The following is a 27,436-nucleotide window of genomic DNA, read 5'->3' as shown; positions in this document are numbered from 1 at the left end:
ATCATCGTCCCGCGATAATTCTGGTGAAAGTGGTGAGCCGCAAATGCTATCAAAAGTGCTGTTATAGCAGAAAAAATGTGCATACGTTTATGAAACATCATGCGCACTGACTAACGAATGCGAAAGCATCCGGTTAAAAACGGGAAAGTGGCAGTATCATTGCATCCTATGAAACCCTATATTTTATTACCCTTTGCGCACGAAGCCTCACTAATTGATTTGGCATGGCGCTGCCTTATGCAAGCTTTCTGATTGGCTCGTATCGTTGAGAGACAGGCAAGCAAAAGAGTTTGTCTTGCATGCCATCGACGGACCAGAACAATATTTCTGATAAGGTGATTTGTACGTTCGCAGTTCATTTAACCCGAGATTTTTGAAGTGACTTCCTTGAAGATTTTCACAGCATGTTCGCATTCGACAAAGAAAGAAATGAGGCGCAGTGCCGAGGCGTTAGAAGAAGTAAATCGAGTAATTTTATACTCGTAAAGAACTGGTAATTATAAACTACCCAAGAAAGCAGCCTTTTTTTTTAGTGGAGGTAGTCAGTAGCATACCACGTTATTGCACAGCAATGAAACCTTAATATTGACGCTCAAGTAACCACAATCAACTGCATTTTAGATATACTGACGTTCCCCTCAAAAGATAGCTAATTATTTTTGTAACTCTACAGAGTAAAGCACTAGAACTAAACATTACACAAGCTAGACCAAGACAAACCAATGAGTGCATCAGTGCATGAGCCATTTCTGCTTTGTCCTTGTGTTTCTGCGGTTTTTAATATTTTTCACCATTAATAGGCTGCTCCCGAAACGACACTTGTAAAGTATTCAGAACGTCATTCAGCTAGTATAAGTTCAAAGGAATTTCGTGCCATTTCATTTTATGCCTGCGCCCTTACTAAGACTTGCTGTGGGAAGGGTTTCTGCATGCGAACTGACGTGTCGTTTTTGAAGGCCGGTTCGCTAGGCGCGCACTTGATGACGCCAACAGAGGAGTTGTTTATATATATATATATATATATATATATGGTACACTCGTTATATGCTGCAAAAAACATTACGTTTCAACAGCTACTGATAGTGCGTACCTAAATCTTACAGCCATGTATCTTATATTACTCGCAGCGCTTGCAGTTACTTCCCCATGCATAGAAGCAACAGATGCTATCTGGAAGAACGAAAAAGGACTGGGAACATACCAGCGTGCATGGACGGTAAATTTTAGTTTTTTACTATTTATTTGACATAGCTTGGCATTCGATTTATGGCACGGGTCTTTACCTGGGGAATTCCATAAAATAGATATATGTTTAGCTGCATGGAAAGTAGAACTTCGAGTGCAGCCTTCGCTCAACAAGTACGTTTGGCAATGTTGTAAACGTGTGTTCTCTTATTTTCTTTTATTCACACATATCGCATGATAGAGATTACACAGCAGCAAATAGGTGCTAAAATAGTGTAAAAGATGCCTTGTTGAAATAACTGTTCTCGAGAACTCTTCTTTCAGCACAACTGCCGCACTGTACAACAGACTTGATGTCAGGCTGGCACGCAATGAAGGCTGCAAAAACGGCATTATTTCTTAGATATACGCACAGAGTCTAAGAGCGGAAGAAAAGACCAGTGTGCTCGACAAAGCAGTGAAATACATTGACAGCTTGGCAAAGCTACATTTGCAAACGCCAAGTCCGTCTTCCATCTCACCGGCAAGCGCCAATTCGACCTGTGGTTTACAGGGAAATGAACGGGCGTATGCCGCTAAGAATAGTCTTCTCAACGACTTCACTGCTTACGATTTCCTTACGATTTCCTTCTGGACGACTTCACTGCTTACGATTTCCTTACGATTCGCTTACGATTTCCTTACGATTTCCTGCTTACGATTTCTCGATCACTGCTTACGATTTCCTTTAGAAGGCACGACGCCAACTCCTTCTCAAAAGTATTATACAAAATGCGAGAAGCAAGCACTGGGATCATTCGAAAGCCTGCCGCAAACGCCTTTAGAGACAGAACCCCGAAATAACATTTTGGCTACCACCAAACATACAGCCAGCACTGCCAGTTTTCCTCCCAGGCTTAGGCTGGGGACGGCGTTTAGACGTCTTTAGGTTCACCTGTTGCGATGCACTGCGTATCGATCCTGCGAGATGAGTCCTGTGCGTGATTGTTTAAAGGGACACTAATGGGAAATATTAAGTCAAGCTTGATTGATAGATTAGTTCTCTGGAATCTATAAGGCATCGATATCATCGTGAACAGAGCCTTAGTAACCAAGAGATTTAGATAAAAGCAGGACACTATTAGAGACTCCCCCGGGACGTTCAAATACTTGCTCTCCTCATTTAATTTATGTCACTAGTACTCAACCAATCATTATGAAAACATCATTGTATTGCATAATAAGACGAAATAAACTGGTACGCGTCCAGTTCTATTTCCTTTTCTTTAAAAAAAAAAGAACTCACTGACATTTTTCTTGACAACGACGCGGCCGGTCGCAAGTTTTCCTTTCCGCTCAACTCTGCGCCGCCTGCGCTTTCATGTTTGAGTAGTTTCGTTATCGCGTGCTGCTGCGCTGGTTTCACTGGCTCGCGAAATTCGCCCAAACTTCAAGTAGTACAGAATTCCTCTTCCATGTGATGTCGCGAGATGCCCGAACAGTCCACGCGGCTTGACCAAAAGCAGCTGCAGCGGCGAATCCACCACTCTGTCTTAGCTCGGTTTCGCTATGCCCACGCGTTTGCGTTTTGTGGAAAAATTGTACCGCCATCTCTCAGGCGCCGTTTTACTCGCAGACGGGAGCAAAAGGCGATGATTGCGTATGCTATGTCACCACTCCCCGGTTGAGAGGCGGGAGATTTGAAACGAAACAAGCGTTGTGATGTTTCTGGAATGGTATTTAAACAGTCACGTTGACTTAACATTTGCATTTAGTGTCCCTTTACCTAATGCCCTATGTGACTGCCCTCAATGCATGGAATGTAGAGAGCGGTTGCCTCATGACCTTGGACGTTTCGCCAGCCAACAGCTGTAAGAGGAATCTATATTAGGCGACTGGACCGACTTTATGTCCAGTTTACAGGCCATGTTCCCAGATTTTATTAAAACGTATGAGGTGGAACGAGACTGGCCTACATTGTTTGCGTCTTCTCTTTGTCGTTAGTCCTACTAGTCTTTGTCCTGTTTCTTTTTTCCCTGCCCAGAACGCAGATCAACTGGCTAGAAGAATGTGCCGCAAGCACACCTCCAATCTTTCTACTATATATATATATATATATATATATATATATATATATATATATATATATATATATATATATATTATATCACGTGTGGCTGTTCGCTCCGCGCTGAGTGAGGCCTTGCTGGTAGAAACGAATGTGAGTAATACACCTGAGGTCATCATCATCGAAGACCTGCCCGTACGCGAAAGACGTGCAAGAGGCCTTAAGACGCTCAAGAGACCATAGCAAGTTACCATCACAAGAGACCGCAAGAGACATGCAAGAAACCAGATGCGCAAGCAACCATGGTTTCAAAGCGGACGACCCTTGTTCTACATTCGTGTAACGAATAATCAGCAGCAGCAGGTATTTCGTCGAGCTCCGCATATTCGAACACTTCGGCGAAACTTGATCAGTACACGGCAACACGGAAAAGACGCACGCGACAGCTGAGCAGAGCAGCTGTTCATTGTACCGAATCTACTGCCGTACGTGCACATCTGCACCGGGATAATCGTCGGCGAGACTTGCGACCAGCGAGCTGCAGTCAGTGCCGACCGCCAGAGAAGCTGGTTGCGCACTGGAGGGCTCCCCAACGAGGTTCTCACTCCCTGGACAAGTTGCCAGGTTGCAAGCGCGCCAGAAACTTGGCCTAGTGTGATGATGAAGTGAACTTGGCGTCAGGCGCTCGCAAAGCAAGCGGTAGAAGAAAAAAGACAGCCGATCCCACGCCCTGTGGGAAAACGTGTTATGCCAAGCAGTATGTGCGGAGCCTACCAAGTTAACGAAACGACCATGAGAGCACCAAGACGTCGGCGTCTTTTTCATGACCTATATGACACGCATGTCATGGCATTCACGTCATGAGTCCTCAGGAGTCCCTTTAGCAACGCCTACGAGACGTTAAGGCGAATGCCTTAGCCATGCTAATTACTATGATTTAAACCATTGAACTTTAGCCTTTTCCTTCACTTAATACCACATCCGAACACATTGCATTGGTTTTTGAGTGTTAATCATTTTTCGCTGAATGATTGTCAATTTTGCTGAGTCATGCTCATGACTATGGCTTCTACCACCATCCTTTAGTGTTTTCTTCAGTTAGTACGCACGTCAGAACCCACTGAGTGGTTTCTGAGTGTTACTCTTTTTTCGCTGAGTCATTGTCATTTTTGCTGAGTCATGCTCATAACTACGACTTCTAACACCATCCTTTAGTGTTTCCTTTACTTAGTACCCATGTAAGAACCCATTCGAGTGGTTTTTGAGTGTTGACCTTTTAGCTGAGTCATTGTCATTTTTGCTGAGTCATGTTCACGACTATGAATTCTACCGCCATTCTTTAGTGTTTGCTTCACTTAGTACCCTTGTCAGAACCAATTCTAGTGGTTTTTGAGTGTTAATATTTTTTTCGCTGAGCCATTGTCATGTTTGCTTAGTCATGTTCATAATTTGACTTCAAGCATCATCCTTTAGTGTTGCTTTCACTTAGCAGCCACGTCCGAACCCATTTCAGTGGTTTTTAAGTGTTAACGTTTTTTCGCTGGGTCATTGTCAAGTTATGCGGCGGTTTTATGACCTACATGACACGCATATCATGACATTCATGTCATGAGCGATCATTTATGTTCATCATACACTGTTGTCATACTATGCGTCGGAGCGCATTGGCTGCGCGTCCGGTTACGTAGACGCCGGGCACGTCAGAACACATTGGCCGTGCGTCCGGTTACGTTGGCGGCGCCAATACGTCGAAGCATCGGTCGAACTATAGCCCCTGTTGTTCTCCCCAACGTGACATACCGTGTATGCGCGTTTACGCTAGGTCAGACTATATTTAGGCCTTTATGGAGCCCTGATAGGAGATATTGTTGCCGTTGCACGAGTAAAGTTGGGCGAAACCACACCTCGGCCACAGCTCGACAATGTGCCTAGCCAAGAAGCTTTCGCTATCAAACATGGTTAACCAAAGCTAAACCACCGCAATATTTTACAGAATATATGCAACGGGCAGAAGACAGGCACACAAGATGAAGCCCGTGCGGGTGAGTATCGGCGATCGTCGTCTTCGTCAGTCCTGTCATCATCGTTGGCTGCAGCAGCACCTCATAGCATGACCCCCGGTGGCGAATGCGCTGTCCCAGCGCTTGGTAGGTTCGAGTGATATCGCTTCAGTCGAGCGACGTGAACAATATCAGAGGAGGATCGCGGTGTGGAGGTGTTGAGAGTTTGTATCTCATAGGCCAGGTCTGTCACTTGATGCAAGACACAGTACGGACCTGAATAGGGCGAAATCAGCTTCTCAAGAAGAACAACTCACCGTGCTGGTTTCCAAAGAAGCACGATGTCTCCAGGGTTGTAGTAGACATAACAGTGACGAGCGTCATATATGCGTTGTTAGTTTTCCTGGGAAGTGGTCAGACGCAGGCGTGTAATCTTACGTGCCTCTGCAGCTCTAGATATGGCATCACGAGCACATTCTGACGTTGTATCGAGAACGGTTGGGAGGATCGTGTGAAACGGTATTTTAGGGCCTCGTCCATACAACAGAAAAAATGGGACACCCTGTGAGACAATGTAGCGGCCCCGGTTGGTAACGAGCTGTCGAGGAGCACCGGGGTGAAGTATCATAACTTCGAGAAGGAAGTCAGTGACGTCGGTTGCACAACTGGTAGGGAGAGCCCGCGTGATGGCGTACCAGGTAGTGTAGTCCGTAGCAACTGCTATCCACTTGTTCCCAATAAGCGACAGAGTATAGGGGCCAAGTAGATTAAGACCAACCCAAAAGAATGGCTGAGATGGTATTTAAATTGGCTGACGACGGCCAGCTGGTAGGGCAGTTGGTTTTTTGCGGTGCTGACAAGATTTCCAGGAAGCGACGTAACAGCAAGTGGAACGTTAAATACCGGGCCAAAAGAAACGGTGCAGAAGACGGTCATACGTCTTTGAGACTCCCAGATGACCAGCGGTATGAACATCATGCAACTGTGCGAGTACAGTCCCACGCATATGCTTGGGAACGAGGAGCAGCAGTTCAGGGCCATCAGGGTGTATGCTGTAACGGTACAATATGCCATCTTGCAGCACAAACATACGCAAATAAGAGGAACTTGTAAGGGCCGTCAGGCTGAGAATGATTTCTCGCCGGTAAAGGTAACGTCGTTGCTCATCGCTGATGTAGACAAACGCCGTAAGCGCGAGGAGGCAAGTTGACTCGCCGGTCTTAGGAAGATCGGGTGCGTTTACTGGATGACGTCACAAGCAATCAGAGTCCTCATGTAGTCGGTCTGGGTTATACACCACTGTGTAAAAGTACTCTTGGAGCCATAGAGCCCACTGACCGAGACGTCCAGCTGGATCTTTTAAGGACGAAAGCCAGCATAGGACGTGGTCATCGGTGATAACCGTGAAAGGCCGTCCCTACAGGTAGGGGCGAAATTTACCCACTGCCCAAACGAAGGCGAGGCATTCACGTTCGGTGATCGAGTAAGTGCGTTCGGTTGGTGACAGAAGACGGCTAGCGTAGGCAATGACACGGTCGCAACCGTGCTGTCGTTGTGCCAAAACAGCGCCGATACCATGGCCGCTGGTGTCGGTGCAAACTTCCGTTGGGGCGGACACGTCAAAGTGGCCGAGAACAGGTGGCGACGTGACTCCCGTCATCAGCTCAGCGAATGCACTAGTTTGTTCGGGACCCTAGACAAAGGGCGCGTCTTTCTTTTAAGAAGTTCCGTTTGAGGGCGTGCGGTGTCAGCCAAATTTCGCATTAATCTGTGAAAGTAGGAGCAGAGGCCTACAAAGCTTCGAACGTCGTTTGCGCAGGTTTGCACACGGAAATCCTAGACTGCGCGAACTTTCTCCAAATCGGGACGAACACAGGAAGAGTCGACGAGGTGTCCGAGCACAGTAAGTTGCCGGCGGCCGAAGTGAAATTTTGCCGAATTGAGCTGAAGTCTCACCTAGCTGAACACTGAAAGAACTGTCGAGAGACGCTCGAGGTGCGTGCCAAAAGTAGGCGAAAAGACAATGACATCATCGAGGTAGCACAAGCAGATTGGCCACTTTAAGCCGTGAAGAAAGATGTCGATTATTCGTTCGCATGTAGCGGGAGCATTGCATAGCCCGTATGGCATAACCTTAAACTGATAGAGCCCGTCAGGTGTAATAAACGCCGTGTTTTCACGATCCATGTCGTCAACTGCAATCTGCTAATACCCGGAACGAAGGTCCATTGAAGAAAAATGCTTCTAACCACTGAGAATGTCAAGGGAGTCATCTATCCGAGGTAAGGGGTACACAAACTTTTTCGTTAATTGGTTAAGATTCGGGTAGTCGATACAGAAGCGCCAGCTGTCATATTTCTTTCTAATGAGTATGACAGGAGATGCGCATGGCTTCGAAGAAGTTTCGATGATATCACGGGCAAGCATTTTCTCAACTTCCTTCTGTATAACTTGGCGCTCAGCGGAGGAGACACAATAGAGACGTCATTGTATGGGTTTGGCATCACCGGTGTGAATCCGATGCTTGGAAACTGTCGTTTGGCCCAGTGGCCGGTCATTGAGATGAAAAATGTCCTAGTACGACATGAGCTGGCAACGAAGCGTGTCCACGTGTTCGGCCGGAAGGTAAGCGGCGATCGTCTTCGCTATGTTACCGAACATCGTGTGCTGGATCAGTTAAGACGGAAACATAGTCGCAGGTTGGAGGTGGCGTTGCAAGAGAGATACCCAGGGGTATCACTTGAGGGCATAGTCCGAAATTCAAAATAGGGTGACATGCGGCATTGCCCTTTATACTGATGACCGAGTGCGGGAACATGACGTTCTGCGAACAGAGGACGGTAGCGTTGGGTGTCGCGATGTAATCGCCATCGTCCACAGGGGGATCAGGAGAGACGTCGATGTACGTCACGGCTACATGTGGTGGGCGAATGTTTTCGGCGGAACACAGTGGACACGGCACAGGATCAGAAGGCTGAACGGCAAGAGGTAAGGCAAGCTCAACAACACCGGCAGAGCAGTCAATAAGAGCCGGATGTGCTGACAGAAAATCAAGTTCCAAGCAATGCGACTATGGCGAGAAATGTGTGCAACGCGCTCACAACGCAAACAGATGAGTCTGTCATCGGAAGTGCGCCATTCTGCGGAATTCTTACCGACTTGGCAGGACAAAAGTCCTTAATTAGCCAGGTCAGCCAGGTGGCAGAGGCCAGTGGGGCCCTGGACTGAGGGGCGCCCCTACCACCGCTCCTTAAAATATAAACCAGCAAAATAAAGTTTCTCTCTCTCTCTCTCTCTCTCTCTATATATATATATATATATATATATATATATATATATATATATATATATATTGACACGCGTGCTCTACAGGCAGACGACGACGACGATGGGGGCATTAGCGGACTCCGTCTAGTGGGTCAATGGGATTATTAGAGAAAGAAGACGTGTGTCTGTTCTGTTTTGTTTGAACAGGTCGTCCTGTGCTGTTCTTGAAGAACGTCTCCCTGTCTTCTGTTCGCGTTGTATCGCGACACTGGTGGAGGTGCTGGGTATTGACAGCGCCTGATGCCCCGGACTCCTTCTGGGAGTCGTTCATCTAGCCCGGACGCATTGTCACCAGTTACTACACCCGTGCATCACTTCAGTCGTCGACTGCTAGGCCTTGCCCCGGAGTTCTCCCCTCTTCAACCACCTCACAGGAGATCCACACATCGGGCAATGGCCGAAACCAGCGCACCGCTAGCACCCCAAAGCAGCGGGTCTCCCAGCCCGCAACAGGTAACCGTTCTTCATCCGCTGGTCCCCGATCGCTATCGCGGTGCAGCCTTCGAAGACATTGAAGACTGGCTTGACAAGTATGACCGCGTCGCACAGATTAACCAGTGGACAGAGCAGCAGAAGCTCTCTTACGTCTATTTCGCCCTTGACGACAGTGGCCGTACTTGGTACGAGAACCGCGAAGCTGGCCTAACGACATGGAATGACTTTCGGCAGAAAATCACAGATACATTTGCAAGTGCCGACCGACGCGACCGCGCCCAGCAATTGATGGAGCTACGGGTGCAACAACCCAATGAGTCGGTCACAATGTTTGCCGAAGACATGGCCCGTCTCTTTCGTAGAGCTGACCCGAACATGACCGAGGATAGAAAGCTGCGCTACCTCATGCGAGGTGTAAAAGAGCAGTTGTTCGCGGGGCTTGTGCGAAATCCTCCAGTCACCGTCGCTGATTTTATCAAGGAGGCTACGGCTATTGAGCGGGCCCTTCATCAACGATGCAGGCAGTACGATCGTCTGTCCACCAGCACCGCAATCAATACCGCCGCATTGACTCCACAGTATCAGAGCTCCTTGCGGGAAATGATCAGAGAGGTCGTCAGAGAAGAACTTCACAGAATTATGACACCGACAGTGGATAGACCCGTCGCGTCAATCGCCGAAGTGGTTCGCGACGAAATCAGGCAGGCGTTCCCGGCTGCCGATCTTCAAGAACAACAGCGTCCCATGAGTTACGCCGCCGCCGTCCGATGTCCCCCACCCGCTACAGCCACACCGCCGTACCACCAGCCTCCGACAGCCGCTCCTTGGTCGCCGCCACAAGGGGAGGCTTTAAGGCGCGCACCCGTGATGCCGATGCAGTCATACCGCCAGCCGTCATTCGCCGCGCCGTGGACCACGCCGCAAAATGACCCTACGAGACGGCCACAATATCGGAGATCCGACGCGTGGCGCACCGCCGATAACCGTCCTCTCTGTTTCAACTGCGGGGATGCCGGCCATATTTCGCGCCATTGCTGGCATCGCGACTCGTCATTTCGCCCTCTTCGTCCGTGGTCTGATGTTCGACGCACAAATGACGACTCCGTGCTACGGCGCGACGACGCTGCTTTTCCTCCCATAGCGCACCCGAATCAAGCATCTGCGCCCAATGATCGAACTGATTTCGGCCGTCGGTCCCGCTCTCCAACCCCTCCACGCGAGCTGCCTGCTGGACGCTCTTTTGCTGACGTTCAAAGACGAAGGTCACCCAGTCCCCGCCGGGGAAACTAAAGGCGGCGACCTCTGGGGGTAAGGTTGCAGGCCCGCCGCAAGACCATAAACAGCCCCCAACTCTCCCGCTGCAGAACGCCGAGAAGCCGATAACCACTGACCCCGAAGAAATTGTGAGCGCCGACCTTGATATTTTCGTGGATGGACAGCCGGTGACAGCGTTAGTCGACACTGGTGCCGACTTCTCTATAATGAGTCGGGAACTCGCCCTCCGCCTGAAGAAAGTACAGACGCCATGGGCGGGACCTCACATAAGGACGGCAGGTGGACAATTGCTGATGCCTACTGGAAGATGTACTGCTAGGCTTAACATTGGAGATTCGTCGTTCGTGGCCGCTTTCATAGTTCTTCCCGTGTGCTGTAAAGATTTGATTATTGGAATGGATTTTCTAAGAGAATATGGCGCCGTAATTAACATCCCAGACCACATGGTGACGTTTTATAAAAGCCCTGGTTTAGTTCATTGCTTATCGCCGCAACACAACTCCTTTCGTCTAACAGAAGATGACGTCTTAATCCCACCTCGGTCATGTATCCTTGTTTCCGTGGCATGTGACGTACCGTTTCATTGCGAAGGAGTTGCCGACCAAATAACCATTTTGTTGTTTACTCACGGTATCTCTGTCGCACGAGGAATTGTAAATGTCACCGACGGGCGCACGAATTTATTGCTAACAAATTTTAGCACAGAGCGACGGCACCTTCCAAAAGGCACGGCTGTGGCTTATTTTGACGGTGTTGCGGATGTTCGCGGCTGCTGTTCACTACTCGAAGAAGCGCCTACACCAGACCCAGCTCCTGCACTTGACGTCAGCACTGTTTTGCCACAGCACGAACGCGAACGGCTTCGTACGCTACTAGCCAAGTTCAACGACTGCTTTGCGTCGACGTCAAGAGTCGGTCGGACGCCTCTAACAAAGCAACGAATAATTACAGAGGATACGGCAAGACCAATTCACCAAAATCCTTATCGTGTGGCTCCCAGAGAACGTGAAGCCATACAACAACAGGTGACGAAAATGCTTGAAGACGACGTGATCCAACCATCAACGAGTCCCTGGGCATCCCCTGTAGTTCTAGTCAAGAAAAAAGACGGCAGCTTGCGTTTCTGTGTGGACTACCGAAAACTAAATCAGGTGACGAAGAAAGACGTGTACCCACTTCCCCGTATCGACGATTCCCTCGACAGGCTTCGACACGCACGTTACTTCTCTTCCATGGACTTAAAGAGCGGATATTGGCAAATTGAGGTAGACCCGAGGGACCGTGAAAAAACTGCTTTTGTGACGCCAGATGGCCTATACGAATTTAAGGTTTTGCCTTTCGGCTTGTGCTCTGCCCCTGCTACGTTCCAACGCCTCATGGATACTGTGCTTTCGGGTCTGAAGTGGAAAACCTGCTTAGTGTACCTCGACGACGTCATCGTGTTCTCCGCAACGTTCGACGAACATCTCGCACGGCTTGAAGCGGTTTTGCAGTCCATACGATCCGCCGGCCTCACCCTGAAGCCGGAGAAGTGCCACTTTGGCTTTGGGGAACTACAGTTTCTTGGCCACGTCGTCAGTCACGCCGGTGTCCGCCCAGATCCCGAAAATCTTGCCGCCGTCGCCCAGTTTCCCGTACCATCCGATAAAAAGGCTGTCAGGCGCTTCCTCGGTCTCTGCGCCTATTACCGGCGCTTTATTTCAGATTTTGCTCACATTGCGTCGCCGTTAACTCGCCTCACGAGAGACGACGTTGCTTTTGTATGGGGCGACGAAGAGCAAAGTGCATTTAACGTCTTGCGGCAACGTCTCCAGACACCTCCAGTACTGGCCCACTTTGATGAGACCGCTCCTACATTGCTCCACACTGATGCCAGCAATGTTGGCTTGGGAGCTGTTCTTGTGCAACGGCAGGAGGACACGGAAAGAGTGATTGCCTACGCAAGCAGAACGCTCTCACGCACAGAGGCAAATTATTCCACAACTGAGAAGGAATGCCTCGCCGTGGTATGGGCGGTTATGAAATTTCGCCCATATTTGTATGGCCGCCCATTCAAAGTTGTCAGCGACCACCATTCACTGTGTTGGTTGACGAACCTTAAAGATCCTTCTGGACGATTGGCGCGTTGGAGCCTAAGGCTGCAGGAATTTGACATGACAGTCACGTACAAGTCGGGGAAGCGACATACGGATGCTGACTGCCTGTCTCGATCACCGATAGAGTCGGCTTGTTCACTCGAAGAAGATGAAACAGCATTTCTTTGTGTTCTGGACACCTCCGCCGTCGCTCAACAACAACGGGACGACCCTGAGTTGCTTGGTCTAATCAATTACTTAGAAGGAAGATCTGCGAAAGCACCTAGAGTTTTCGCAAGAGGATTGTCATCGTTTTGTTTACGGGCCAACGTCCTTTACAAAAGAAACTTTTCTTCGACCGGATCCCCCTATCTGCTCGTCATTCCTGCAGCTCTTCGTATGGAAGTACTTCAAGCCTGTCACAACGAGGTGACTTCTGGTCACTTAGGCTACACGCGAACATTGGGCAGAGTGCGGCAAAGCTACTACTGGCCGAGACTTACCACCGCCGTGAAACATCACGTTCGCACTTGTCTCGACTGCCAGAGGCGCAAGTCGCCCCCGACGAAACCAGCCGGCCTCCTACAACCTGTTCAGGTTCTACGAACACCATTTTATCAAATCGGAATGGATATTTTGGGTCCACTTCCTACTTCTACTGCGGGAAATCGCTTTGTTCTCGTCGCAACCGACTACCTGACACGTTACGCTGAAACAAAGGCCATCCAGAGAGGCACAGCAGCCGAGGTGGCGCGATTTTTCATCGAGAATGTTGTGTTGCGACACGGTGCACCACGCGTCGTAATAACCGACCGAGGCACCGCTTTCACAGCTGCGCTTTTAGATCACGTCTTGCTGCTAAGTGGAACGGCTCATTGGAAGTCAACTGCCTACCATCCACAAACCAACGGATTGACGGAGCGCCTCAACAAAACAATTGAAGACATGCTTTCAATGTACGTGGATGTCGAACATAAAATTGGGATGACATCCTCCCTTATATCACGTTTGCATACAACACCGCGAAACAAGAGACGACGCGCATGACTCCGTTCAGCCTTGTTCACGGCCGGGATGTACGAACGATGTTGGATGCTATGCTTCCACACCAATTTGACGACACTGACACGGACGCCGATGTGTTTACCCAACGCGCCGAAGAGGCTCGGCAGCTCGCGCGCTTGCGGATCTGCCAGCAGCAAGACTACGACGCAGGCCGCTATGATGCTCACCGTAGAACCATAACTTATGAAGTCGGCGACCTAGTGTGGGTTTGGACACCCATACGGAAACGAGGCCTCTCCGAGAAGCTGTTAAGGCGATACTTCGGCCCATATCGAGTATTGCGGCGACTCAGTGATGTCACCTACGAGGTCGTCCCTGATAGTCCCAACTGTACGCGGCGTCGCCCGCACCCCCCTGAACTTGTGCATGTTGTGCGCATGAAGCCGTATGTGAGCGAATGACTATGCGAGGGACCCTCACTTCCGCAAGTGACGTTTCTGGTCTAGCATCGGGGCGATGCTCTTTTAGGGAGGGACAAATGACACGCGTGCTCTACAGGCAGACGACGACGACGATGGGGGCATTAGCGGACTCCGTCTAGTGGGTCAATGGGATTATTAGAGAAAGAAGACGTTTTCTCTGTTCTGTTTTGTTTGAACAGGTCGTCCTGTGCTGTTCTTGAAGAACGTCTCCCTGTCTTCTGTTCGCGTTGTATCGCGACAATATATATATATATATATATATATATATATATAAAACGAAGGCGAATGCATGAGTTTCTCAATAGCTCAGGTGCTGCAGGTGGGTGGTAATCGGGTTAGTTGACTGGGCAAAGCGTCTGTAATCCTGTGTTTGCTAGTTCTTGACTCACAACGGTTTGGATAAGGGAAATGGCTGCATGGTACTCGTTGGAGGTACGCGCCTGAAGGGGAGGCAGCTTCAATCTCGCGGCGGATGATGCGTACAATATTGTCGGCAGCCGCAGGAATGGGTGGTAGATGTCGCAACCGTGCGACGTAATAGTTCAGCGGAAATCCGCTAGGTGGAGATAAGTAATTAAAGGGAAACTGAGACATCCACCCAAATGTAGCAATTTGCTACAATGGAAACCCAAGCGGTTTCCTCGAAAGAAAGACTCGCAGTTGAAGAAAAATTCGTCCTGGTCCGGGACTCGAACCCGGGACCACTGCCTTTCCAGGGCAGCCGCTCTACCATCTGAGCTAACCAGGTGGCTAGCAGATGGCAGGGAGAAGTCGAATTTGTCGACAACTCGAAGCAAAGGCAAGTGTATGACGTAGGCAAGTGACGAAGTAGGTAAGTGTATGACTAGCGGATTTCCGCTGAACTATTTACCTCCAGAAAAACACCGTTTCAGCAGATGTTTCTACTCGCCGCCCAAAGAGGCGATATTTATTGATATTCGTAGACTCTTTCAATTTCCATCCTGTGAGAAAAAGTGTCACAGAGTTTAAAATTCATATTGCTTGTACGGATTTATATGCATTAATAAGTCGGCAAGTGTGCAAGAGAGTGCAAAATGCCATTTAGTTTTACTTTGTCAAACTGATAAATCTGAAGACTGAAAGTTAATACTCAAAGAGGTTCCTTCGCTTTGAAATAAAAAATGTTACAAACGAATAATGCGCACCGTTTAACATGTACGGTGCGAAAAGTATAAGGACGAATGCTTCAAAATAAAAGAAATATTCCATATGAACCTTTATAAATTAAACAATATGGTTAGAGTCAAATTTGAGCGCAGCTGTTTAGTGTTTTGAATTCGCGATATACTGAGGCAAATAATTTGAATCTGAACTGCAGGGTCCTCTTGGTGGTGGTGTTTAGCCTCTGCTCGGGCAGCTCGTTTAGCGGCGGCGGCTGACGAAGCACTTCGACCGGTTGCGTCGCTCATTGTTCAGAAAGAAAGTGTGAACGCGGAAACGCGTAGCTCGCGCGGAGGGCGTTCTCCAGCGGCGGCGCGCAAGAGATGTCGCACATGCACAGTGGACCCAAGCCCACGCTAGCGCTTTGTTTCCATATTTCGTATCGGTGGACGCGCTTGCCACATGCCTAAGTAATGACGTCATCGGCGGCCGGGTTTCGGCGCACACTACTCTCATGCCATCACGTAGCGCGTCGCCGTCGTGAAGCACGTCTCGTGCGGCGCTCCGCATCCCTCCTCATGCTTCCGCTGTATCCTTATCCTCCGCTTTTCTCTTGCCGATTTCTTCGCTATCACCGTTTTCATTCTCCGCTGCACTCCGAGTTTGAACTCTGTTTTCATCGTTCGTTGAACTCGTTCGTTCGGCCGGTTACGCCAACGCTGAACGCAGGAACGGGCGCCTAAGATGTCCGCTCTAAAAAGAGGCGAAAGCTTGCACTAGGCCGTGCAATGCTTAAGGCACAGAGAAGCTGGCCCAAATGCCGACACCGTGTTCCACCACCTTGCAATGCCAACAACCCGTTCCAGCAGACCCGCTGTGTGAATGCGTCTCTCTCTCTCTCTCGGACTTACGGCCGTCACTGCGCGTTGCATAGCGCAGCTTGCAACACCGATACCGCGTTCCAATGCCGACACCGCGTTCCACCGCGTTGCAATGCCGACAACGCGTTCCAGCAGACCCGCTCCGTGAATGCGTCTCTGTCGCTCTTTCGCTCTCATTTTCTTCATCTCTCTCCCGAGCATAGCGCGCAAAACCTCTTCTTCACCTCGCAGAGCATTGACACGAGCGCGTGAGAACGCGTCAGCTGTGGACGAAGACGACGACACTCGAACGCAAAGCATCGCATAAATGCATGTTCGACAACAACAACAACATGTTCTGCAAGCGCGGCTGTATAGCCTAGTATTTACGACGCCCGCCTTGGGACCATGGGTACGCGGGCTCATGCGATTCCGCCTCGGCAAGAACGTTTATTTTTTTCTATTTCTTTCTTTATTGCTAATGATGATAGTTTATTGATACGAACCACAAATTACGGCTGGCTTTAAACAGCTTCGCTTTTAAAAATCATCGCCCTCTCTCGTCGTGAAGATGGTCGAAGAGAGATGTTGCCTCCCGGCGCTGCCGATGTGTTTCAGCGTCTCTGACGACGCGCACTTCGGGATCGGTCTCCCGGCACTGCCGTTTAAACTCGGCATCTCTGGCACGCAAATCAGTGTTGTCCCTAAAACAACGAGCACGTTCACGAGCCAACTCTCGATGACGCTCACGGTAGGCAGCTTCTTCCTCAGGAGTAGGCAATACTCGTGGTCTTTCCATAGTTGTAGCTTGGATGGAGCGTGCAGAACCACAAATTCAAAGCTCCGTATATGCAACCAAGGCTAACGCGAACTCCTCTCACATCCCACTCCTCCGATGAGCGACTTTTTTTCCAACACCGCCATTTTTTGGCTCGCCTCACGCTCTCCCCTGACACGTGAGTATTGGACGGCGCGACTTACGTCAACTGCCCTTCCCATTCCCCTTTTCATCTGCATCCTCTCACAGCATTCTCACAGAAGGAAAACGGTCAATCCAACCCCTTTCCCCCTGTTGAGCTCTTCTTTTCCTCTTCTCTCCCAGTAAGTTACGCGGCCCCTATTTAGCGAAGTCCGACAACGACGGCACAAGGTCCACATCAACAGCTTCGCTGTAGAACTATTGCGTTTTATCACTCAACTTCACATTGTTGTCTTCCTGGCAAGGCACCTTCAAAACTACATGACATCATGTGGAGGTGCTGATGCTGGGGTCATGCCCGCGTTTCCTCGACACAAACCTAGTTGACCTCGCTGAACACAAGGAAGTAACCACCGGAGGAACACTTAAAGGAGAACCCAGGTGCAACTGACGACACATGAATATGCCTGTGGAATACGGACCCCTTCCTGACTTCACACGCGCTTAGACCGATCAGTCGACATCCCCTTTTGGAACAACAGTGGTGGCCATCATACCGCACCAATCACGAGCTCCTCTGACATGGCAGGGCTCAACTTAGGAAGACACCGAAGAATGGCGGAAACAGTATGATCTAATCGCGGCATTTACCAAAAGATCTGAAGACGAAAAGCTGCAGAACGTCTTCTTCTGTCCTAAAGACTACTGCAGAACGTAGCTTGAGAACCAGCAAGCCACCCTGACGACGCGGGAGCTGTTCGAATCTCGACTACCGGTGACCTTTACAAATGCTCTCCGGGAATAACCAGCAGAAGTCTTGCTTGAAACGCCGCAGCAGTACCTCACCGAGCCTGCAACGGCGTTTGTCGCGAAAATGCGGAAGCTCTTCCAAAATGCGGATGCTGAATCGCCATTAAAAGTTCCAGGAGCGACGACATATTACGATGCAGTTCATAGCCAGACCCGCCAAGTGGCTCCACGCAGCGAACCACACACACCATCGCAGCGCACCGAGCTCCACAGGCCGCCTACCCGCTCTAACACGTACTGCCATGCTGCGCCGAGCAAGACGGACATATGGAGGATGCCTGATCGACGCCTGCTATGCTTTCACTCCAGCGAAGCAGAACACTTGTTCGGAATTGGTACTTATCACCAGATGGGACTGCGGGGCTTCTTTGTCTTTATTACTCGTCCTGCATCAGGCACGTAGCCATGAGAAATCGAGGCCTACCTGCAAGAGACGAAAGGTCTAACATGATCTAAGCGCGGCACTTCTAAACAAGGAAGGAACGGCGTGCTCTAGTCCCCCGTAGTGATGGCATCAGTAAACTGCGATAAAAATTACGGCCGATATTTTCGTTTCTAGGTTGAGTGAATACGGAGATTAGTGCCAAATTCAAACCCAAGTTTTCTGTTCATTTCAGAGCCTAAACAAGACTCCGGATGTGATATATTATCAAGTGAAATCGAACAACTTGTTTTCAGTGCCATCAGACAGCGGTACACAGATGAATACAAATTTATTATGCTGGAGCGTGAAAATGGATCACCTCAATCAAACAACGCAAACAGCGGAGCGCCAGTTCTACTACAAACTTTCAAGCAAGCAGAATTCTGTGTGAGTATGTCGGGATTCTCGACCCGTTATCCTCTCCAGTCATAGGCTCCCATCCCAACTACGGTTTGGTGTTTGAATTATCTCGTGACCAAGCAAAGATGCAATGTAGGCAATTGTAAATGGATATCCACAGACTTTGCATCCTTCTAACCTAATTGAACTGTAGTACTCCGGAGCAGTGCTTGTGTTGCTGAAGCTAGCTCACGCAGTACCTCGAATATTAGTGCAGCCGAGAGTTAGTTTTACTGTAAGGCTTTTCGAACACGTTTTTTCGCTAACACTGCTTCACGGGTTCCAAATGACTGGATTTCAAGGCCGTAACGCAAATGTAGAAAGTAGAATTTTAAAATTAAAAGCCAAGTTACTCATCCATATTATACTGGCAGTGAGGTTGAATCGTAGGCGGATGCTTATTTGTAGCTTTTGTTAAGTATTAGAGCGCCGCTATTAGGCGCCTGTTTCTGCGTTGCGCGTCGTTGTCGGCGTTGTCCATCGGCGTAACCGAGCGAACAAGCACAGCGAAGGATGAAGGAGCGAACGCGGAGCTGTTGCGAAGTCCGAGCGGCCACGAAGGTTCCATGGGAGTTGTCGTGCCAAGTGCCGGGAGAAGGAGATATCGAGAGAGTGGAGAAAAGGGTTTTACATATCAATATACATGTGATATTTTACAAGAAGGGTTTCGTGATATTGGAGCCGTCTACATGCTAACATCTTTGCGTGTTCTAGCGTTTACATGTCTGAACGTCGACATGGTCGAGCATCTCGGTGGTCAAGTGTCTACATGGTTGAGCGTCTACATCGTCGACGGTCAAGCGCCGCTTTTTAATGAAGTTAATTTCCCCCTTTCCCTCGTTGAGGGAATTCACTGTAGTTCCTTTAGGCCAATCACAACCTTCGATCAGTTCGTGATCTCCCGCCCATAATGTGGCATCGTTTCCCGCCGGGCTCAGCCTCCAATGTCGCCTGATTGCCCCCGCACACCAGGCAATAGGTGGTAACTTGGGAATGAACCGTCGCTGGGGGTTCCCACGGGAATGCTCGTCGTTGGAACCTTGCAAGTATTAGTGGCCTCTCCGTGAGAGTCAGTTTGACAGGGCCCGGAGACTGGCCTTCGTGGAAACCAGCATTTCCAGGGAAGGCGGCGGCTGTTGTCTCGGAAGGGGGGACTCCTGGCTTGCGCGTCATCGTTGGCGCCGGGCCTCGTCGTAGGCCGGACGGGCGCTGGTGCTTCCCGGAAACACACCAAAAGCGACGTTGTGCCTTTAGCGCCGCACGAGGCCGATAACCCATTGCAGCCTGGGGTCCAAGATCCGTCTCGCCCATCAGCTCTGGGCGGTCGAACAGCCGGAGATACACGAGACATAATTGCTCATTCATTCGCTCCATGTGACGCTTAATTACTCGCCAGCTCCTTGGCCATGAAATAAATGTCACAGTTTCGCCCTAAGGGCGAAGCAATGAATGCGATAGCAACACAGCAATGTCATACGAAGTAAGGTGAGCGGCTTTGATAGCAATATGAATTGTAGTAAACATGAGCTGATTAAGTAAGCAGGTGTGCTGCGGCGTAAGTAGACCGACATGAAGAGAGACTCGATGACCATGAGAAGGCGCGTGTGAAACGGTGGTGTTCATGAGAAGCGCTTCCCGTGGGCAGCGCGTGCGAAGGGACACACCTGTAGCGCTGCACTGCCGATCCTGGCAGCATTGCGTGTGTAGCGTGCGTTGGAAAATGTGGCCCGACTATTACGAACTGAATGAACAAGCGTGGTGTGAGCGCGCACAAACACGAAGAGATCACACTGAATGACAGCAGACAACGACTGTCAAAACGCTGGCAGCAAGCATACGCCGCAGCGGGCGAAGGTACGTGCGGTCTATCGCTTCAACGGAAACTGAGCGGCGAATGCACTTAAAGGTCAGAGCCGTGTGGAGATAAGAGACGGTGCGAGCGAGCGACGAGCGCGGTTGTTGGCAGAGAAGTGCGCCCCCCCCCCCCCCCCCCCCCTTGCTCCCTCCGGCGCTGGCTTCCTGCTTCCTTGCTTGCGCGTGGGAGATTGAGTGCGTTCGCTCTCCGTGATAGCGCGCGTCTCCGCACGCTTCCTCTCGGGCATACGGCGCGCGGCGAAGATTTTATCTATAGGGAACCTCACGGCGACGGCGACGGCGACGACGACGGCGACGACGACGCCGACGGCAGAAATCCGGTTCAAGTGTCCATATAATTGCTATCGCAATAAAAACGACAAAGCGTGAACAGCATTCCAGAGCTGCATGTCTGCTGAAGAAGCATTCTTTGTCCGAAGGGAACTTAAGACGCAACAGAGCGCAGCGGGCGATGAAAGACAGCGATTGCACAGACAGCAGAAAGAGGAAAGTGCAGGACGAGGGTGCAGTGGAACCACGAGGTGGAAAGCGGGGGAGGATGGTGAGTCGAAACCGTGAAAAGAAAAGCGTAGTGCCGCGCAAGACGGGCGACGACCGCTACGAGATGGTGCCAGAGTAGTGGGCAGTCGTCTGTTCACCGATTACATGCGGCGAGCGCGTCCAACGATACCATATATGGAAACAAAGGGCTGCACGAGCGGAGGTCTGTCAGCGTTGGCTGCTGTGAATGGCGCCCAAGCGTCACCACGAGCTGCGTCTCGCGACCTCCCGATTAGCGAGGCAGTCGCGCTACACTTTCCGTTTGCAACGTGCCGCACGAGACAGATTGTGCGCGCCAGCCAATACATCGCGAAATGAAAGCACCTATAGAGCTATGCTCAAATTTCGCATTAGGCAGTGTCGTAATCGTCAGTGATTTTTTTCTTTCCAAAAATAATAACTTAACCCCTTCAGGCGCCAAATAATTTGATGTATGAAAAATTCAGATGCATCACATTTCGTGCGCTTCAAATTCATAACCGAACTGCTGTATAACAAAGTAGCAATTTTTTATTTTTTGCGAAATTTTTAAATATGCAGAATGTGTGCTAGATAAGAGTAGTTGTTAGAGGAGCGTCAGTTTTGAAAACATAACTATTTTGTGTCTAGCATACCTGGAAGCCCCTATCCAGGCGTCTAGAATTTACGCCTGATGTAAACCGTCGCGGAAGCAATAAAATTGAACCCACTTCATGACGATAAGATGACACCGCGAGAAAATATCTGTTCGTCTCTCTTCGAACTAATTTTACTCAATAAATTTACGCGGATTACTCAAACTTGCAGCCCATTTTTAACCTGAAATCATGAAGTTTGCATCACGTTTAATATATAATATTTTGAATCAGTTCTATTGATTTTGACGCGCTATCTTCGAAAGCACAGTTGTGCACGTAGCATCTGAAGGGGTTAAGGTAACAAGTGTACCTTTTGCACAAAAGCAGCCGTGGCGGCACTTTGAAGAAATGCTGAGGGTTACCCCGACGCATTCATCTGGTTATTTTCTCAAGTTAGAAGCACCATGGAGGCTAGTCAGCTTCTTGTGGGTACTACGTCAAGCGTTGCTATAGAGCATAGAGCATACGTAATTTTGATATCCATGAAATGTCAATGCTGTGGACGACATTCAGTTCCGAGATTCTTTGTAAATGAGGTCGCTTGATATTTTTCTGCACGCTCCGTGCGACGGAATGTGCTTGTGTGGCCGACCTTACTTGTACATGTATATAGCACGCCAACAGTGTTATGCGAAAGCGACGCAAAGTACAACAGGAAAGCGTCGAATGCCGCTATTGCATTGTTTGTGATTAAAATTCCGCCGCATTAGCAGGTTGTTATTAACTGTTGCTTTCCTTGTCCATCACCTTCTTCCCATTCGCAATGTTGTCAGCTACATCATCGGTTGCGTCAGTACAGAGCATATATTAAGGTCGTGAACTACGACGTATTCGTCAGTCGTCATGAAAAAACTGAAATGGAACAATCTGAGTATGAGTTCAACGATTCCAAGATCTGTACAGCAATGCTGGAACGCTCGCTGGCATCTGCAAGCTCGTCAAGTGCGTCGCCAGCGCTAGCGATGACGGCAGCTATGGAGCCGAGAGCAGTGGTGGCTCCTCGGCGTCTGTTTCTTGAAGACAAAAAAATCAGCTGCTCTATACGCCTAAAATTTTGTATCCGCAGACAAATTCATTGCAATATTACGCACTATAAGAGCGCTGAATTGAAATATGGGGCATTATGTGCCAAAACCACCATTTAATAAGGAGGGACGCCGTAGTTGAGGACTCCGGAATAATTTTAACCACGAGGGGATCTTTAACGTGCCTCCAATGCACAGAACACGGACGTTTGTGCATTTCGCCGCCATCGAAATGCAGCATCCAAGGCTGGGATTTGATCCTGCGACCTCGTGCTGAGCAGCGCAACGCCATAACGGCTAAGCCATCATGGCGGGTAAAAAATGGCTTGAGGCACTGGTGAGTCATGTAGACGCGTCAGACTACATCACGAGAAGTAAGAATTCAACTATAACATACGGAATCACTTTTTTTACAGATTTTTATTTCAAAGGTTTCCTTTTTTTGAGGCATTCAAGTGCAGATCTAACAAAACAGTAGTAACGAAAAACAATGATAATATTTAGAATACAATTTCTGGTATTCAACTAATTCTGGTACTCGACAATTTCCGGTATTCAACTAATACAATTCAACGAATTGCTTCCTAATATGTTTGAAATTAAAGCGGCCGCAATCAGCACGTAGCAGAAACAGCACATAAGAAACCCAACGCAAAAAAGGCGTTTTCATTATCCTGAAATCAGAGTTTTCTGGCAGCTAACAGCACTTGCTGCTTCACACTTTGATAATGTGTCCTTACGTTCATTTCAGTTACGTACTGAGTGAAAAAGTAGAAAGTGTTTCGGCTCTAAATTATACAACAAAAAATGCAATTCAATATGAATTCAAACAAGGTAAGAAAAATTATGACATTACATGTCAATCATTTCTGCCACAAGCTATTGCCTGAAGATCTCGTTGTCTTCAAAACGTGAGCAATTGCCACATGCAATCGCATATTTTGGCATTAACATTATTTTTTTAAAGAAATGACTCTCGTGTGGGTATTAAATAACTGCTGTATTACCCGAACAATGCACACTTTGCTAAACATCACCTTTTACCTGGTCCTTACTGACCCTAAACATAAAAACTTACTTTAAACATAAAGAAGTACCTCGTTTAGTGCACCGAAGACACCACGTGAACATCGTACGACACATGAAAGTAGCAAAAAGTAAACGAAGCCAGGAACGGGAAATTTTCGCCATACATAGCGCTTAGCATGACCACCTTTGCACGAAATATAAACTTTGGGTCATATAGATTTATTTCGGAGCAATTTGAGCCATAAGGCATAACGGTTACAAGGTACTTTGACCCACAAGGAGCAAACATCGCACATAGGTTTTCATAACACTCCCCCAATAATCACCAGATGTGCTCCTGCAGTGGTAATTGTAGTTACGCCATGGCAGTGGGCTAAATTTTGCAGTGCTCATAAAACACATTCAAAAAGGCCAGGAGCACTCGCACAGCCCAATTTTTTTAACAGCCAAGCTGTTTAAACCAACCATAATTTGTGGTTCGTATCAGGCAACTACCAAGAACGAAAACAAACTTTCTTGCCGAGGCGGGATTCAAACCCGCGTACACCCGGTCCCAAAGGGAGCGTCGTAACCACTAGGCTATACAGCCACTTTTTTTCTGTAATAAATGTAAAATAAAACTACAGATATATTACAGTGCGGACATAGCTACACACTTAAAACTCGACAAGCACACACATGCGTCCAACTAGTGCATCCAGTCAGGCGGAGGTTCCTGCGCAGCGCACACACTTCTTACACAAGCTGTACTTTCATGAAAGCATGATCTTGTAGATCGCGGACTTTCGGCATGGTGATCACACATTCTAGCTCACCATAGGCTATCCAAATCCAGTACTATGAACATGTCATAGGGAGGACCGCCAGTAATCTTAAACGGTAGGAAACTAATTGCGTATGGAGTGTTGTCAATATCCTTTTTAAGTGTCCGTTGGAGCATGTCCTAGAAAAATATAGCACCCGTACAGTCTATAAAACAGGGATCTGATCTATGGTTTCAGCACGCTTGCAGACCATGCATTTATGGGAACCATTTGATTGCGTTCGAGCGTCGTCGTCTTCGTCTACAGCTGGCGCGTTCGTACGCTCGTGCTCTTCGAGGTGAAGAGGTTTCGCGCGCTATGAGAGCGAGAGAGACAGAGATGCATTCACGAAGCGGTTTTCCTGGAACGCGGTGTTCGTGTTGCAAGCTGCGCTATGCAACGCGCAGTGACGGCCGTGAGTCCGAGACGCGCGAAAAGAAATTATCATCGTCATGAGTAATACGATTAAAAGTTCGCGCGCACTTCCGGAAAATGCCGGGCTACGATCGCCCAGCGTCGCTGTTTCAAGCGTTGCGCGGCCGAGTGCAAGGTTGAGCGTTTTTTTTTAGTAGTGTGCTCTACACTGGTCGAGGTTGAGCAGTTTCACGTGGCTCCTGGAGAGGCGTGCTGCGCATGCGCGAGGAGCAGTGATGTCACACAGTGCACAGATGGGGCGCTGGGCGTTTGCCCAGCGTTTGCGCTGGGCGTTTGCCAGTGTAGTATAGCCATGGAGAAGGAGAGCGAAATTGCTGCTCAGCGGCGCAGAAAAATGGAGAAGCTTAATTCACCGGACCCCGAAGTAGTTGCCTGGCAATTAGTGGTTGAGCGCAGGAAGAACGAACAGAAGAAGGCTAAACGTGCTGCGGAGAGACCGGACCAAAGGGAGGAACGTCAACAAAGTGGCGTCGCCATGAGGCTGAGCAACGTGCCCGATCATCTCAGGAGCAGCAACAACAAGACGCCGTCCATGACGTCAAGGCTCGCCGATTGACAGACTATACGGTAAAACTTAGCGAAAGCGCCAGCGCGTCTCGGGCCTTCGAGACGGACTTCGTAAACAATCCGTTTGGATATGTGCGCGACGTGTGTGAAAGTCAGTGGCACATGAAAGACTTGACGCCGGTGCAAGACGTGCAAGAACTTGCTCGTTAAGCAGAAGATTCCACTCTTTAGCGTTGCCAATGGGTATCGTTACCCGCCCGTGCCACCAGGTCTACCGGTTCTGAACGATCTGGCCGAACGTTTACTTTCGCCACGGATTCCCTTCGTTCAGATCCGTCGTCTAATGAACTGAATAAACGGTCCGTTTGGCATTCCAGACACGGAAGAGATGCTACAGCAGTTGCCTCGAAGCTTGGAAGATGATAAGTGAATAGTGGGAAACATAATGAGGAGAATGTTTGCCAAGACTACCTATCGAACATGGTTTGTCGCGATGGGCTTGGACCATGAGTTGAGGTACTGAGAGACTCGCCGCTGTATAAACACTACGGCATAAACATTGACGAGGGACGTTTGGAGAGGCTGTATTGGGAAGCCGTCGCGCCAGACGAAGACGAAGCCACCACGGGTGCCACGTGGAGGCTTGTCCGGATCTCGCCAATTTAGATGATCCGATGAATATGGCCACAGCTTTGACATTGGACCAACATAGTTTGGTGTACGATCAAGACGCGGTCTTAACCATGGCACCGGCAGAGGGCAAGAGACCTGTCAGCATCTTCTATGATACCCATGCTGAGGAGCTGTCTTTCCCGCAGATATACTTGGGCCAGGCTCGTTGTGTAGCCCCAGAAGCTAAGCCTACTCCGTTCTCCATTGCCTCGAGTGAGATTCGGGGGAAAGATAGACGGGGTGCTTTGCCGATGCACGTACTGTACATGGCTATGAAGCTGTTGCATCACCGCGTTTCTGCGCAGATGACTATGATGTATCGGAACAACGCGACAATTCGTAAGACGACCCCATGGGGAACCACCATTCATCTTGTGTACAAAGACAGGCAATCAATTCAAAATACAGCGTTGGAGCCATAGAGACGGCAGCGTGTTCAGAGCTGACCACCGAGCCGTCTTTGTGGAAATAGAGAAGCAACCAGGCGTTGAGCAAAAAAAAATACATATATATATACATGTGTCACATAATGTGTATACCATGTGTGTGTCATTGAAGCAGCAGTAAGCATCATAATCAAGCGAATCCTAGACAACCAGGAAAGCAAAGAATAACCAGCTAAACCTTCGCTCACACTACGTATATCCTGGCATAGCCGAGCTAAGCCACTGCTAATGTTGTTTTTTTTTTGAAAAAGCCGCCGTTTACCTAAACGCTCTGAAATGTTGCTACACATCACCAATAACGTAACGCTTAATTTCACGAAAGATAAACAAGGTGTGTTTAGTTCACCGAGGACACCAGAAGACCTAACCACGAACCTCTAATCACACACCAAACGGGAAAAGCCGGCAGATCACACACCCTGTGCGAATCGATACTATGCGAAGCAGTGTGCCGTATTGCCAAGTTAACGAAACGACCATGAGAGCACCAACACGTAGGTGGCTCTTTCATGATCTACATGACACGCATGTTATGACATTCATGTCATGAGTCCTCAGGAGTCCATTTAGCTGCACCTAAGAGACCTTAAGGCGACAGCCTTAGTGATGCTCAAGACTATGACTTCGATCGTAAACCTTGAATTTTTTCCTTCACTTAGTACCGCATCTGGACCCAGTTCATTGGTTTTTGAGTGTTATACTTTTTTCGCTGAGTCATTCTCATTATTGCTGAGTCATGGTCATGAATATGACTTCTACCACACTCCTTTATTGTTTCCTTCACTTAGTGTTAATGTGCGAAACAATTTCAGTGGTTTTTAAGCATTAAACCTTTTTCGCGGTTATGCTCATGATTATGACCTCTTCCATCATTCTTTTGTGTTTCCTTCACTTAGTACTCAGGCCAGAACCCATTGCAGTGGCTTTTGAGTGCCAATCTTTCTTCGGTGAGTCATTGTCATTTTCGCTGAGTCATGCTCATGACTATGATATCTACCATCATCCTTTAGTGTTTTCTTCACTTAGTGCCCACGTCCGAACCCATTCCAGTGGTTTCTGAGTGTTCATCGTTTTTCGCTGAGTCATTGTCATGGCCTACATGACACGCATGTCATGACCTAT

At 48.8% G+C, this 27,436-nt stretch overlaps 1 protein-coding gene and 1 non-coding gene across 2 annotated transcripts in view; one reads left to right on the top strand and one right to left on the bottom strand.

The window, feature by feature from the left end:
* Nucleotides 1-1,082: 1,082 nt before the first annotated feature.
* The window catches only part of LOC125939940 (male-specific histamine-binding salivary protein-like), a 44,743-nt gene continuing 18,389 nt past the window's right edge, over nt 1,083-27,436 (top strand). Inside the window, exons 1-3 of the mRNA XM_049655483.1 lie at nt 1,083-1,216; nt 18,160-18,353; nt 23,174-23,256. Of these exons, the coding sequence (XP_049511440.1) occupies nt 1,106-1,216; nt 18,160-18,353; nt 23,174-23,256 (388 nt within the window). The 5' untranslated portion in view covers nt 1,083-1,105. The remainder of the gene's footprint in view (nt 1,217-18,159; nt 18,354-23,173; nt 23,257-27,436) is intronic.
* Trnas-gga (transfer RNA serine (anticodon GGA)) lies at nt 14,506-14,579 on the bottom strand. The gene has a single exon. It is a non-coding gene; the product is annotated as a tRNA-Ser (tRNA).

Source organism: Dermacentor silvarum, chromosome 9 (genome assembly GCF_013339745.2).
Source record: "Dermacentor silvarum isolate Dsil-2018 chromosome 9, BIME_Dsil_1.4, whole genome shotgun sequence".
NCBI classification, from domain to species: Eukaryota; Metazoa; Arthropoda; class Arachnida; order Ixodida; family Ixodidae; genus Dermacentor; species Dermacentor silvarum.
The sequence above is the reverse complement of the archived record's forward strand: the minus strand, read 5'-3'. Positions and strand labels throughout refer to the sequence as shown.